This window comes from Monodelphis domestica, chromosome 1 (genome assembly GCF_027887165.1).
Source record: "Monodelphis domestica isolate mMonDom1 chromosome 1, mMonDom1.pri, whole genome shotgun sequence".
NCBI lineage: Eukaryota > Metazoa > Chordata > Mammalia > Didelphimorphia > Didelphidae > Monodelphis > Monodelphis domestica.
Window position 1 is genome coordinate 166,366,456 of NC_077227.1, and position 16,469 is coordinate 166,382,924.

Genomic DNA, 16,469 nt, shown 5'->3' on the forward strand with positions numbered 1-16,469 from the left:
AGATTCTCTAGACTACTAAATTGGACCTGTTTACTGGATATTTATCTTGCTCCTTCCTATCTCACCTTTCTAAAATCCACCTTTAACCTACCCTGTTTAGAAGGGGATGCCCTTCAACTAGAGAATGGCTGAACAAATTGTTGTGTGTGATTGTGATGGAATACTATTATGCTATAAGAAATGACAAGATGTTCAAAAACACCTGGGCACTTTTACAAATTGATTCAAAGTGAAGTGATCAGAACCAGAAAGCTGTACATAGCAACATCCTTATAAATCTTATAAACACTAATGGAGAAGTCCATTACATTTGATTATGACACAGTGTGTCAGTCTCTGTGTACAACGTTTTCCTGGTTCTGCTCCTTTCGCTCTGTATCACTTCCTGGAGGTTGTTCCAGTCTCCTTGGAATTCCTCCACTTTATTATTCCTTTGAGCACAATAGTATTCCATCACCAACATATACCACAATTTGTTCAGCCATTCCCCAATCGAAGGGCATCCCCTCATTTTCCAATTTTTGGCCACCACAAAGAGCACAGCTATGAATATTCTTGTACAGGTCTTTTTCCTTATTATCTCTTTGGGGTACAATCCCAGCAGTGCTATGGCTGGATCAAAGGGCAGACAGTCTTTTATCGCCCTTTGGACATAGTTCCAAATTGCCCTCCAGAATGGTTGGATCAATTCACAACTCCACCAGCAATGAATTAATGTCCCAACTTTGCCACATCCCCACCAACATTCATTACTTTCCTTTGCTGTCATGTTAGCCAATCTGCTAGGTGTGAGGTGATACCTCAGAGTAAAACATGGGTTTTTAAAAAGGGGGAAAGAGGGAAAAGTATATAAGTAAAATACCAGTTAATTTAACTAAGGGGATGGGAATGAGGAAGGTACTACAATTAAAATATAGATATAGATGTAAAAAACTTGCCAGACATACATTTCAGAGAAAAAGCTAACTTGTTCTGAAGCATAAGCTTAAAAAAATTCCAATTAAGTACTGCTATTAAAACAGCAAATATGATGCTGGAATGCTTCATGAAATATAAACTCAATAAAATAGCAAAGAACACAGAAGATAAAGTGGGCAATTTTAATTAGTTTTTTAAAACTTGTATAAACAAAACAAATGCAACCAAAATTATAAGTAAAAGTGTCAAATCAAATGAGGAAAAAAGCTTTGCAGTTGCTTTTCCTTTTACTTCCTTTTACCTTTATTCTGACTTTGCATTTGCATTTTAGTTTCTTTAGTGAGGTTTGCCATCCTGGATTCAGGATTCTCTGTTCTGACAATTATTTCTACTGTTGAATCCATACATTTTTCTTTCACAATTCCATTTTACTTTTAAGTCATTCTGGTAAATCCTGTTTTGGTTCCTTGTAAATTTAAAAGATACCTTGTTCCAAGTGTTGATTCATTTTCCTTTGTCTTGTGATAGTTATTAATAGACATTTAATCTCATATAAATGACCTGAAGGACATACAGTCTTTCTTATTAATATCTTCCTTGATGGTTTACCTATTCATGCTCACTTAAAGTGTTTTCTTCATCAAAAGATCTTTGATGATCTCAGTCTTGTCTCTCCCTATAATCCCTTCACTTATTTTGACTCCTTTCTCATTGCTGATGGTCACCCCTAACCTTAGTCTATGCCAGTGATGGTGAACCTTTTAGAGAACAAGTGCCATGCCCCAACTCACATAGAGGACGGAGAAAGTGCTCCCATTGGGCTGTTGGGCAGAGGGGTGGATGATGTGAAAAAATGTGGTCAGGCATGGTAGAGAGGGGGAAGAAAATAGTTCTGCCCGAGTCCCTCTACATTTTTAGTAATAAACTGGGGGGCACACAAAGCATACCATCTTTAACATGTGTGCCATAGGTTCTCCATCACAGGTCTATGCTCTAAGTTATTTGTGGTGGAATATTACTGGCCAAAGCTGAATATCAGTGCCTTTTTCCTAAAAGTCTAGTGGGGATTCGCACTGGCGTATCCTGGCATTGTTCCCACTGCTCTTCAGTTCTCTGATTGAGCTCTGATACAGTACAGAATACTATTGTCTCAGCCAGAGCAAACATTTATCTTTTGAGTTTTGCTTGGTACAAAGAAATAGGGATAGCAGAATATGGCTTCAGTGGTCCTGCCAGAGAATGGAGGCAAATGGGGGTGCTGAGTGAAAACATTAGGGATTAGCCTTCTCTGATGTTAGTTCATTGGGCTGTTTCCCAATTAGATTTCTTAATATTTCTGGTTGTGGAGATAGCTTAAATAATTTGTTTAGTGCATAATTCTTACTTTGGAAAGATCTGAAGAATCAGGGAAAATGTCTAGTCCTTCTTGAAGATCATAAAAAAAAATCTTTGTAGCAAGCTTCTCTGATAGCACTCTCACTTCCAATATGTAAAAAATTTATTTAAATTTTTAAGAATTGTATAAAAGGAGATTTTGAACCTGAGACTTCATTCCCTAGAAGTCCTTGGTATTTCCCAGAATTCCCTATAATCTCTCCTGCATCTCCATGTTGGCAAGATTATGTTATTGGTATTTAACTGGCAGTAATGCCTCCCTCTCTCTTCCTTTGCAGTGACGCAGCAGGTATGGTGGTAAGCTAAGTGCGGGGATTTTAAATTGGCTAATCAGCCATGGACACATGGTTTTTAATTTGCATCCTCTTTATTCCTTGATTTCTAATGATCTTTAATAAACCTCATAAAATATAATATTTTTATTATTAGAGATTATACATTTAATTTTTTACAGAAGAATCATTTTCCATCCTGTTTTAAAATTAAATTTTATTTTGTAATGCAATTTTTAAAGGAAAAATCAAAGCTATCAATGGTCATTTAAAAACATTTAAAATCAAAGAGAAATGCAAATTTAATTCTGACATTCTACCTTCCATTCATCATACTGACAAAGCTGACAAAAAGGAAAATGACGAGTTCTGGGGAAAGAGGAAACTAATTCCCTATAAAGCAATTTGGAGGAGGCAGCTGGGTGGCTCAGTGGATTGAGAGCCAGGTCCAGAGATGAGAGGCCCTGGGTTCAAATCTGGCTTCAGACACGTCCTAGCTGTGTGATCCTGGGCAAGTCACTTAACCCCCATTGCCTAGCCCTTACCACTTTTCTCCCTTAGAACCAATAATATATATATGTTCTAAGACAGAAGGTAGGGTTAAAAAAAGAAAGCAATTTGGGACTATGTTCAAAATTTTCTAAATTGTGTATACACTTTAAATAAGTAATACCAATACAAACTCTATACTTCAAAAGATCAAAGAATGAGGAAAAATGTACCATATTTAGAAAAGCAGCAAGCTTTTTTGTGGTGGCAATGAGCTATAAACTAAGGAGAAAACCAACAGTTGAGGAATGGTTGAATAAATTATACTATATGAATGTAATGGAATACTATTATAAGGACTGGTGAAAAGGAGTTTCAGAGAAAGCTGGGAAGATTTACATGAATAGATATAGAATGAAGCGAGCAGAACCTGAATAATTTGTATTAAAACAATACCACTGGAAAGACAAAAAACTATGAAAAACTTAAGAATTCTGATCAGTGCAACCAACTATTATTTCAAAAGAGTAATAATGAACTATGCTACCTACCTCTTGACAGGTGATGGACTCCATATACAAAATTAAACATAGCTCTGTGCACCCATCCAATGTGGGAATTTATTTTGCTTCACTATATATTTGTTAAAATGGTTTTTATCTTTATTTATCAATAAAGAGGGGAATGTAGAAAAGGATGGAAACGGGGAAAAAATAAATTCTTGTTAATTAGTTAAAAAAAAAGATATACCAAAGCCCTGAAATGTGTTATAGTCCACATGAGCCAGAAAAGGAAATTTAAAACTTTGGTTGAATGTCTATATTATAAAAGAAATATGAGGAGAAACAGATGGTATATCAAGAAAATTATTAAAGTGATAGAAAAACAACCTTGAAAGAGATAATGGGTAACAAATACCTTCACATATACAAATCATCATTCACAGGACTGTAAGCAGTTCATCTCCAAAGAGGTATGAATAAGAAAAATTAACTTTTAAAGGAATAATTATTTTAGATGTTGTCACCAGTAGTTACAACCTGTCATTTAAAAAAAAAAAAGCCCAAAGTATTTCCAAAGTCCATTAGTAGAGAAAACAAAATTCTGTTCATTGGTTTGCTGACTATTAAAAAAAAGCCCTTGATTTGATAAACCAAATGCTATCTTAAAGGTTCTCTTCCAAAAAGTATCTATGAAAGTGTTACAAGTTAAAATTCTTTTGAAAATAAAAAGAGAACAACCTTGTCTGACAGATCTTTTTTATCATTAATTATAATGAAGGAAAAAAAAACACCACCACCAACAACAAAAACCCAAAAAGGGCTGGTTGCAGTGGCGTCAAGTGATAAGTGAGGAATAGTCATCATGATGTCACAAAAATTGAACACTCCTTTTCCCGACCATATTTGGGGGATCCCCTAGGGAAAACGTATTGAAGGACAAAGATAAAAACTCCATAGAATAGAGTGGCATAGAGGGCTGGTTGTTTAGGAAAATCAAAATCAAAGAAATCACAGGAAACTTCAAAATCACAACTAGTTAGACTTTATATATATAATACGTATATATATGAAATACCAAATCTTTTCACATTATAGAACAAAGCCTATTCTTGAGAGCTCTTAATTTAATGTTAATGGATTAGAATTCCTTTTAATCTTTGAGTATATTTTTAAATGCCATTATATTATTTTCTTAATTAAAAATTATGTTTCTGGCAACAATTTACTAAGCACCTATTATACATTAGGAAGTTTTATTAGGTACAGTGGACAGTAGTATGTCAGTTGACCTACAATATTTTAGTCAACATTTAATCATATATATATATAGTAAAAAAATAGACTCGAATACAGGATGCCTCAGTCTCCCCATCTCCCCTAAATTTTAATCTTTACAATATATATATATATATTTTTTTAAACCCCTATCTTCTGTCTTAGAATTGATACTAATTATCAGTTCTAAGTCAAAAAAACAGTAAGGGGTAAGCAAACTAAAGTTAAATGACTTGCCCAGAGTTACAAAGCTAGGAAGTGTCCGAGGCCAAATTTGAATCCAGGTCCTCCCAACTGTAAACCTGGCTCTCTATCCACTGAGGCACCTAGCTGCTCTTGAAGATACATTCTTTAACATTAAATCTTTAATTATGGTCTACTTCCAATATAGTTACCAACTATTATCCAAAAAAGGTTAAAATGTAGATGCTTACTGATGTATCTAAAATTTCATTTAATTATATTTTAAACAGTGCCAATATTTTCATTAATAAAACTAAGAAATGAACATCCTAGTGCAAATACCAACAATATGGAAATGGGTTCTGATCAGTGGAATTGCGCATCGGCTATGGGAGGAGTGGGGGGAGGGGAAGGAGAAATAGAAAATGATTTTTGTAGCCAAGGAATAATGTTTGAAATTGACCAAATTAAAAAAAAAACAGAAAGAAAAATAAAACTACGAATTAATTTTAACTTAAAAAAATAAAGAAATTTAAAAAGAAATCTTGCATTTCACATACCTCCTGTTGAAGTACCAGCAGTGCTATTGCTAGGAAGAATGGAAGCTTCTGACACTGCAGAGGGCTGGGTACTGGAGATAGCTGAAGTAGCTTCAGAGGCCTGCTCTGAGGTAGATGCATTTGAATTGTTATTGGAAGAACTCACAACCTGGGACTCCACTCTAGCAGAGGTGGTTGGTACTAATGTGGGTTCTATGAAACAGTGTAAAATATTAATTTGTTATTTTAAGTTAAAAAAAAACTTATTTCAATTTTCTTTGTTAAAGTTAAATGCTTTTCATGAATTTATATCTAATAGTATTAATTATATAAACATACCATTTAAAGAAATATAAGTTCTGCCAAAGGACAAGTAGACAGACATGGTAAAGAAAACTTCTCTAAAACTGAGCAACCAAATCAAATGAAAGAAAGCAAAGTAAGCTGAACCACAAAATGTAAAGGAAAAGGACAAAAAAATTTCAGAACATTTTAGGTAGTAATTATTATGACTTCAATGAACTGATGGATGAAGTATTTGTAAAGATTTTAGAAGTATTAGATTACTGGTAAAGAATGATTTATACATTTTTGGATATGGCCAATGTGGTAATTTATTTAATTCTACTTATGTATTAGAAGGAAGCAGGCAGGGCAAAAGATTCACTAGGATAGGAGAAGTAATAATATCAGATGATAAGAATGCCCATGTTAATCAATAAATAATAATTAGAGTACAAATGGCTCTAAGAGGTCCATTTTTATGACAAAATACTAGACAATATATATGGCCATAGTAATTTCATAGTTAAAAGGCACAAATTCCCTGTTCTGTTAAAGTAACACAATTGAGAGGAGGTGGCAAAGGAAACCAAAGTACAATGTTACATAATGCCATAAAAGAGGAAGAGTGAATATTAGATCATCTGTGCTCATCTTTTTTTATTATCTTATCTTACCACGCATGAATAGTTTTACCTATAATAAATGTTTACCATTGTTTACGTGATAAAATTAAGCAAATGTAGTAGGGAAAAAAACAACCCACAATCTCTAGCTCATAATTAAGCTGTATCTAGGTTCATTTATAATCTCATGAAGATTCTTAGAAGTCTCCCCTCTACAAAACTCCCACAAATACCTCCACATATTTTTTTAATTTTGTTTTATTTAAATTTCCCTATACTAAAATACCAGCATTAAAAATAAACCATTGGCGGGGGTGGGGGGTGGGGGCTCTAGGCCTAGACACAGTACATCCTAGGGTTCAAATCTGGCCTCAAGACACTTCCTAGTTATGAAACCCTGGGCAAGTCACTAATCCCCATTGCCTGATCCTTACTAGTCTTCTATGCTACAACCAAAATACAGTATTGATTCTAAAACTGAAGAAAAAGGCTTAAAATTAATCATTTAATTCCATTTTTCTATTTAACTACTACTTGTGTTAGAATTGTATTATTTACTACTTTTCCTTATAAATTTTATTTATACCATAGATTTTATTTTAAGGAATAGTATAATTTTAAGTTGACATTCATAACATTGTTTCTGGAGGAAATATCCCTAAAATATAAACTTTCAAAACACAACTGGTCTATAATTTGGGACAGTCTTATATCTCAAACATATACACATACATAACACATAAACAGGAAAGATGAGAATTCCTTTGTATCCTACAAACATATACCTAAATTTCTGTTAACTTATTTAAGGGAATCAGCTCAAAAACATCTTTTCATGTGTTACTGTACACCATTCTAACCTACCATCTTCATCCACAGTAAGGTCCACAACTTCTGCGGCATTCTGCCTCAAGGGCTGTATAACTGTAGAAAGTCTACTCCGGTTTCGTGGCTCCTGTGACCGAGTAGTATGAGAATTGGAACCTTGACTCCAATGAGATCTGGAGTGTCCGACTGATGAACGAGACCTTGAAAAGTTAAATTTTACTCTGATGAAATTAATGTGACTTATAAGCTCAAATTGAAAAGACTATTAGTTTGACCATTCTGAAGTTAAATGCCCATTTTTCACAGAATTTCCACCAGGCAATCTTCCCACAAGACCTCCCCTAGGATATGACATATCTATGATTAATGAGGAAAACTAGAGTCCACTAAAGTGTTTATGCAATGACTAAGTCAACCAGTGGCATAAGAATACCAGATGTATTTGGCTTCAGAGATAAAAATAAGATTCAACTATTATTTGCAATATTCACTTAAGTTTTGAGAAAACTTTTTTATATGATAGCTAATAACTATATTTATTCACTTAAATTAGTATACATCTAAAGGTTCTGAATTTCAGAAAAAAGAACATTATTTGTATTCTTACTACTACAGGTCAGAATGGTTGAGAATGAGGGTACTTAAAAACAAAATCAGGATCATGGAGGTCCTATTTTAGAGATGAGAGAAAAATATCTAGGAATTAGACTGACCTTCAGGAGTCAGAAGTGGTGATATTTTTTGTAGTGAGGGACAAAAATAATAGGACCTCACACTCTGAAATCTTGTATTTCTCACCAGTTAGCACTAGTTAAATATCAATTGAAAAATTTGTAGTTTTGGCATTGGTTAAGCATGAATCGCAGAATCTGTACTGTTGAAGTTACCCATTTTGATTCATCAATAACCTGTACTGAATCTGTAATGTTCTATTATACTAAGCATCAGCTTTGTGCTGCTTTGTTTTATTAATTACTCAGATGGTTCTTTATTTACCTTAGTTCTGAACTGTTAAAACTGTGTTGTATTCCAGCCCCCCATGCCAATGTTCCCATTCCAGAAGGGGAGTGAGATCTCTCCCACATTGACAAATGAAGATAATGTGACAGTGGAAGGACATACAAACTGGGGACTCTGGCATTCAATCTCCCAAACCTATGAATGCTCCTTATTCCCTTTCTGGTGATGTATACCCCAAAACACAACTCCATCTGAATTTGGCCAAGACCATATCCCAGGGTTTGGGGGCTGTAATTAGAAAAAGGTGGTTTCTCAGCAAGTCCCCAGATCCTAATAAATATGCAAACCCCGATCTACACCAGAGGCTGTGACACCTATATCAATTGGGGTATTTCACCAGCCCAAAGCTATGGATATGCTAACCAACTACCCAGGGCTATTTCATTAATTTCATTAGGAGAGTTGCTATTCCTTAGCTTCAGAGAGGTTTACTCAAATAGCCCTGGGATTATCCATAGTCCCTAAAACTGTCTGATTAGCCCCCAGGCTATTCCTCCAGGAAAGAAAGGCAAAAAAAAAAAAAACCAACAAAGCCTCTGACCTCAGGGAGTTTACATTCTTTTTTTTTTTTAACCCTTACCTTCCGTCTTGGAGTCAATACTGTGTATTGGCTCCAAGGCAGAAGAGTGGTAAGGGCTAGGCAATGGGGGTCAAGTGACTTGCCCAGGGTCACACAGCTAGGAAGTGGCTGAGGCCAGATTTGAACCTAGGACCTCCCGTCTCTAGGGCTGACTCTTAATCCACTGAGCTACCCAGCTGCCCCCGGGAGTTTACATTCTTATGGAAGAGACAACAATAAACCACAAACTAAAAAGGAAAGGCACAGGCAGATGAGGGAACAGAAAAAGGCCTCCCCAAGAGGCCTGGGATAAGAGCTGAATCTAGGAAGTCAAAAGAGCCTCTACCTCTATTTTGTGGAGGAGCCCAGACTGGCCTTCATTTCCTCCCAGGCTCTCTCATTCTGGAATTTTCTTCAAAGCTTGGGATCTTCTTCCTAGAATCTCTTAACCATTCCTATGGCATTCTCAACATGGAACCACTCTAATCCTGTCCCTATCTCCTATTAGCCAATTCCTCCTGGAACCTCTGTTTTGTGAAAAGGTTCAGCTGGTCCCTGTTCCTGGCTTCTGGACTTCAAAGCCTATGCCCCTCTTCAATTTCCTTTTTTGTGTTGTCTTCCTCCAATTGAATAAAAGTTGGTTAAGAGCAATAACTCCCTTTCTTTTTGCTTTTAGCACATTATAGCTAGCACATAGTAAGTGCTATATAAATGCTTCTTCCTTCCTTCTGAAGTTTGGGGGATAGTGAGAACAAAGGAAGAGATTAAATAATGTTCCTGTTGGAGAAACTCCAGGTAGGTCAGTGTTGCTGGAATATAGAATATGTAGAAGAGAATAAAGTATAAAAAGACTAGAAAGGAAGAGGCAAGGTTATGAAGAGGCTTAAGTTTAAAAAAAGAAATTTATATTTGACCCTGAAGGTAGCCACTAGAGCTCACTAAAAAGAACTTTACTTTAGAAAAATTATCTTGGCAGCTGAGTAGAGAATGGATTGGAATGGGGAAAAGATGAGGCAGGGAAACCAACCAGGTCCATGAGAGAAGTAATAAGGACCTGAATGAATAAGGGTTGTGTCTTCCTTAGTGGAGAGAACTACAGGGAAATGCAATGAAGGTAGAATCAACAAAACTTGGCAAACTAATGGACATGAGGGCAGCTAGGTGGCTCAGTGGATTAAGAACCAGACCTAAATTCAAATCTGGCCTCAGATATTTCCTAGCTGAGTGACTGAACAAGTCACTTAACTCCAAAAGTCAAACCCTTATCACTGTTGTGTTCTAAGACAGAATGTAAGGGTTAAAAAAAAAAAAGATTGGATATGGCTGAGGGAGAGAATAAGGAGTCAAAGGGTGAAGAGAGAGGAGTTTTGAGCATGGATAACTGAAATGATAGTGTGGTCCTCAATAGTACCAAAAAACAGTTGGGTGAAGAAAGATTTGGAGAAGCAGAGAAGATAATGAATTTTATTTAGAGTATATTGAATCTGAGATGGCTATGGCCAATTCTAGATGTCTAAAAGACAGGCAGTGATGCAAGAATAGAATTTGAGAGATTAGGACTTAATGCACAGATCTAGGTTATCATGTGCATATAGATGATAACTGAACACTATCAGAAAATAAAATATATTTTCAGCTATGGTCTCTGTATCCACTATTTTCCTTAACTTCTTTTATCAGGATCTTAATCTATAGGATCCTCCCTTTCTCTGAAAAATTTTAAATCTGTTCTCTCAAAAGTTTAGATAATGGCACTCCTTTATCACAGTCTTAACATATGAGTATTCAATTTCCCTCAAGTTTTTCTTCATTTCTACTTCAGTTACTTCTTTTTTATTTTAATCATATCTAAAATAGGAATTTCACTCAGGGATTCCTCCATCTTTTAAAGGATGAAATGACCATTAAATCAAGTTAGCAATGTATTGGCTACTCTGATTTGAGCAGATAGCTACAGGAGCTGCCTAGATTACTTTACCCCAATACCATCACAACAACACCATGGCTGTATAATACCAGGCTTTTGACATACTTCCTGAACTCGTTTATTTTCTCCTTTCCAAATGATTTGTGATCATCTCATATGATAATATCACTTCTTTCTCTCTTCATTCATCATCACTCAAATACCCTTCTTACTGGCTATCTCTGAATTTTGTAACTTTTCACTACTTACATTTTGGAGCTTTATTAAGTCCAAAGTAATGGTTATTTTCCTTCTTTTAATTAAAAAAAAAAAACTTCCCTTAAATTTATGTCCCCTAATACAGAAGCCTAAAATAAACTCACAATAACAAATACAAACCAAACAACCACCTAAAATTATCAGCACTAGCCTCTAGCTTCTCTAATCTTTATTCTTTTTTTTCTCTTTGCAGTATTTCTTTTACACTTTTTCCATACTTCATTTTATTCCACATTTTTTTTACTCTTAATGACAAACTAATACTTAAGGGTCAATGGCATTAGCCAAAAATTACTCTAATTTTCATTCTAATATAAATATGCTCTTATTGTAAACACATCAATTTTGCCAATCTATGAATAATTTGTTTATCTACTTGTGTGCAGGATCCTGCTTTAGATCTGTATCCATTTATTTCTATTTACATATATATTACTTAAGACAGTAAATCTTACCGGTAGCTTTCACCAACTGTTACAATCTCCACCTCACTGTCAGTTGAGGTAACATTAATTTCTTCATTGGCAGTAACCTGGGGAGTGGAGGATGCTTCGATCACCACAACATCCTCATCGATATTTCCTGGAATGAAAATGAAAAATGTGTAAAAGATAATTCTGACAAAGTAAATATTTATTCCAAGCATTTCTTTAAAAAAAATTACAAACTTTAAAAGAATATAGCTAAGCAAAAGTTTGGTTTGATTTTTTAAATTGAGGGCAAGACATTGAACTGCAACAAGATCAGTCCATTAAAGGAATCAAAAATGTGTGACATCTTATTCCCAAACAAAACCAGATTTTAAGTTTCAAATTAGTGAAGAATTTCCAATAAGCAAGGTATTTCCAAATAAGGCATGAGATAGGACCTTCTATATTTAAATAGTAAATTTCATAAACATGAAAGATTCAAATATGTAAGTTAAAGATACAGTATAAGGGAAGTGTGAAGTCCTATAGTCCAAGAGTAAAGTTTTACCCGTATTATCATATGGTAGCTCCATCATTCTTTCAAATGTCACAAAAATAAAGAACACTGAGATACTGTTTTCTAGCAGGCCTACACTCTTTATAGCTTTTACACTGGCATGGGTCACTAGATTTCCCATGTACAAAACACAAGAGCATTGTGGTTCCCTACTACACAAGGAAAATGCACAAATGAACAAATGCTGAACTAGGCTCTAATGAGAAAAATGAGATTTAAAATAAAAATATATACTTGACTTCCCTTATAATTTTAAGCACAACCTTTATAATAAAGTAAATTACATGAGTCAAAGTTTGAAATGGAATATTCTTTTCTTGCCTGTAAAAAAATTTTATCATCAATTTAGTTCTGATGTCTATAGTTCAGTTACCACAAAACTGAAATCAATATGGTAAGGTTATCAGTAATGGATGAATATACATTTTGAATCTTCTGTATGTACAAGAACACATTCTTCATTATATTTTCCTTATAATTGGGAAAATTTGTACCCACCATGAAAAATTTCCAAATACTCAGGAATATTATTAGTTTTAACATGGCAAAGTAGAGGTATTAAAGACTTGGGAGCCAATAAAAAGAGTTTGAATTATGCCTCAGAAACTAACTAGTTTTTGTGACTCTTGGCAAGTTACTAAAACTTCCCAATCTTATTTCCTAATCTGTAAAATGGGCAGGAAGGTGGAGGTTAGACCAAATGACTCCCTTCCAGCTCTAAATCTATGATATTATAAATACTTGGTAATATATATACAAAAGTTTTAAAACAATCCTTCAACTATAGCATTATTATTTAAACTCTTAAATCAATTGTGTTCCTGCCAAAATGGTCTGGTTCTTTCCTGTGAAGAAAACAAAGTTAAATTTCATAAAACAGATAAAGTCTAAGGCAGTGATAGCATATCTTTTTAGAGACTGACTGCCCAAACTGCAAAGTGCATGGAGAGGGGGAGGGAGCAGCCCTACCCTGCCATTCCTCTGGCTTTCTAGCAGCAAACTCTGTGCTGGGGCAATGGCATGAGTGTCCACAGGGAGGGCTATGAGTACCCCCTCTGGTACATATGCCATAGGTTTTCCAAGATGGTCTAGGGGGTAGTGGTGGTATTTTAGTCTTAATTAAGTTTAAATTACCATGGGAAAAAAATAGTACAATCTTGATTTATCTAGCCACTACCCATTCAGAAGTATTTGGAAAGTCAAGGCCCTTCACTCAAAACTTGTGTGATGACTAGCTGGAATTTGGATTTAGAAGAGTTAAGAATGTAAGAAATGCTAAGAAGCATAATGGCAGAATTTAGGATACAAGATTATACAGATTTTCACCTTTTTTAAAATTTCTCTTAATATATAATAACATAAATCATCAAGTTTTACTGCATTTAGGAAACTTTCAACAACCTGCTGGAAAGGATGACTGGGAAGAACATGGTAATTCTAGGATTCTATGGGTAAAAAAAAATTAACAATTTGTTTTTTACTTTATAAAGATAAAAATATGAAGTTTTCATTAAATTGTTTAAGAAAGAATATAAAACTGTACTAAAATAAAAGATATTTCTTCTGGAAATATTTGTATAAGTTAGGAAGAGAAAGAAAAAAGAAGAGAGGGAAAAGGAAAAAAATATGGAAAAAAGACAAACAATTAAGAAAAAAGCCTATTGGAGACAGAACACTAGCATATACATATACAGACTTCAAAATACACAAAGGTAGCAGAAAAGGGAGTTTCATAAGGTGTTTAGTATATATAAATATACATATTTAGTATAATATATAGTATAGTTGAGCATAAGGTTTTGGTATATATGTTTCATATATAACTTATTAAACTGTATAGAAATAAAATTATCATCAGTTATCAAAGCCCTTTGAAATATTAATGAGTATTATAGTTAGGATATTCTTTCCTATAACTGAGAAATAGGTTTTCCAATTTTATTTTCTTATGGATTCTCAAAGTTCTGTTAATCTTTGAAAGAATAATTTAGGCTTTATAAACTTTCTTTGGAACCAAAGAGTGATCAATTTGCTAACAATCTGTGAAATTCCTTTTGGTCAGGAAAAGCACTAGGGCTGCCTTATCACACTATTTTCAGTAAGCCAGAAAGTCTCATTCTAGGATACCTAGAATATCAGCATGTAGTTTCATTCTTAGAAAACCTTTAAAAAAAAGGATATTGAATTTTTTGTTTCTCGTTTGGTAGCCCATAAAATAACAGTGGCAACTAAATTGTAATAAAAAGTTGCAATAAAAACCAACATCAGCTTCTCTAAACCCCAACATGAGACATAAACCACAAAGTGACTGCTGCTTCAAGAAAAACTACTTTGAAACATTGCTTGTAGTCCTTCAATGATCATCAAACATTTAGTCTGAACTAAAAAAAAAAACAACTATTCATAGTCCAGCCTCCATGACTCGATAGGTTGCTGTGAGCTAAATGGGAAAGAAGTATTTTCCCCATTAAAATCCAATAGCAGGGAGCACCTTACTGGTTTTTTGTATCCACTAAAGCTTCTCAAGTAGTAGCACACAAAAAGATTAAATAAACCCAACTGTTAAATGAAGTAACAAAAAGTAAATAGCCAATTGTGTGACCCTGAGCAAGTCACTTAACCTGTTTGTCTCAGTTTCCTCATATATGAAATGTTGATAATAATAGCCCCCAGCTCCCAGGGTTGTTCTGAGGATTAAAGGAGATAATAACTGCACAATACATGGCATATAGTATAAACTCTATATAAATGATAAAATCAAAGCTTTGCCAAATTGTTATTATTTAAAGAAAAACAAGAAAATGACAGTGTTTAGAGTGGCAGATTTGGAAAAATATTCTGCTCTCAACTTTCTGATTAATACTACACCAAAAAACAAGCTACTAGGCAAGACAATCTTGCAGTGACATATGTACTGTGGCTGGAGGTTAAAGCACCTCAACCAAAAACCATAATCCTGATTCAGACTATGGACATTTTCACAAACATTATTTTGCCTAGGGAAGACACATGAAAAGAGGTTTTACCCACTTTATCATGAATAAACTAATGATGGTTGTAAAACAAATAGCTTTTAGTATAGTATTAACATACAGATTAGATTTTGTTGTTGATAATTCAGTCATTTTCAGTTCTGACTCCATCACCTCATTTAGGTTTTTCTTAACAGAGATACTTAAGTAGTTTCCCATTTTCTTCTCCAACTTATATGGAAACTGGGGCAAGCAAAGTTAAGTGACTTGCCCAGAGTCACAGAGCTAGTATCTAAGGCCAGGTTTGAACTCAGGAAGATAAGTTCTCCTGACTCCAGGCCCAATACTTTATTCATTATTTACCAAGCATGCCCGAACAGATTGTTTATAATTTAAAATTTAATTTAATTTAAAAGTCTATTAAAAAGGCTAGAATTTTCAAAAACTTTGGCCATGATTCTTTTTATATTGACACTTGGACATTTTTTCTTAAAAAGAAAATAAAGTCCTAACTTTTGTTCAGTTTTACCAGATATGCAAAAAGAAAATATCTCAATGTTCTAGTTTTGTCAAAGCAAATATTCCATCTATAAGTAACAAAGAATTCAAATCCAAAGTATATTTAAAATGTGATTTACAAAAATGACATTTCCAAATATCTTTTCACATAAAGTGGTTATATTAAGGCTATTGAAAGTAAAAAGCAAACTAATTGATATTCTATTATTTTACTACTTTAAAAAATTTATGAAAATAAGCACATTTACATTAATCCTAAAATTCAGTGAATAAAGATGGCTTTAAAAATTCTATGTTTTGATTTTGAAAAGTATCTTACTCCTTTAAAAACAAACCAAAAACTCAAACTGTTATTTCTAAACTGATCTGAAAACTAAAGATAAACCACAACATTCTGTTTAAAATACTTACATGACCTATACTTTTTAGATGCTGATTTCAGCTATTTCTCCTCAATATGAATTGAAGGCAATAGGATTAAGAGCTTAATAAAGAGACTGCATACATAAGAGTCAATAACTCAATAAGCAAGCATGCATTAAGTACCTATTTGCCAGGCATTGTGCAAGGCCTGGAAACACATATAGAATCAAATCCTACTCACAAGAATCTTACATTCTAATAGTCTAACCACGAGAATGCAAAAGTAGTTAAAAAGAAGGTAGTTTGAAAGCGAAGGCACCAGCAGTTGGGGAAAGAGAAGTCTTCATGTAGATTGACATGGCATATGAGCTATGTCTTAAAGGAGAGAAAAACTATGTGGTGGAAAAGAACCAGTGCATTCCAGATTCCTGAGACCATTGGTCCAATTAAAAGGGATGGAGAGGTTTGTGTGAAAAGATAGGATAATTTAGTTGGATTGCAGAGAATAGTAGGATGAGTACTGTCTACTGTCCAAAGAAACTGGACAGATATGT

At 34.1% G+C, this 16,469-nt stretch overlaps 1 protein-coding gene across 13 annotated transcripts in view; it reads right to left on the reverse strand.

Moving 5' to 3' along the window:
• RNF111 (ring finger protein 111) overlaps positions 1–16,469 on the reverse strand; it is an 84,193-nt gene that overhangs the window by 26,007 nt on the left and 41,717 nt on the right. For all 13 annotated transcript variants that reach the window (XM_056809268.1, XM_007479661.3, XM_056809275.1 and 10 more), the window contains 3 exons: positions 11,530–11,656; positions 7,347–7,510; positions 5,596–5,787 (listed from right to left, as the gene is read on the reverse strand). In XM_056809268.1, the coding sequence (XP_056665246.1) occupies positions 5,596–5,787; positions 7,347–7,510; positions 11,530–11,656 (483 nt within the window). The remainder of the gene's footprint in view (positions 1–5,595; positions 5,788–7,346; positions 7,511–11,529; positions 11,657–16,469) is intronic.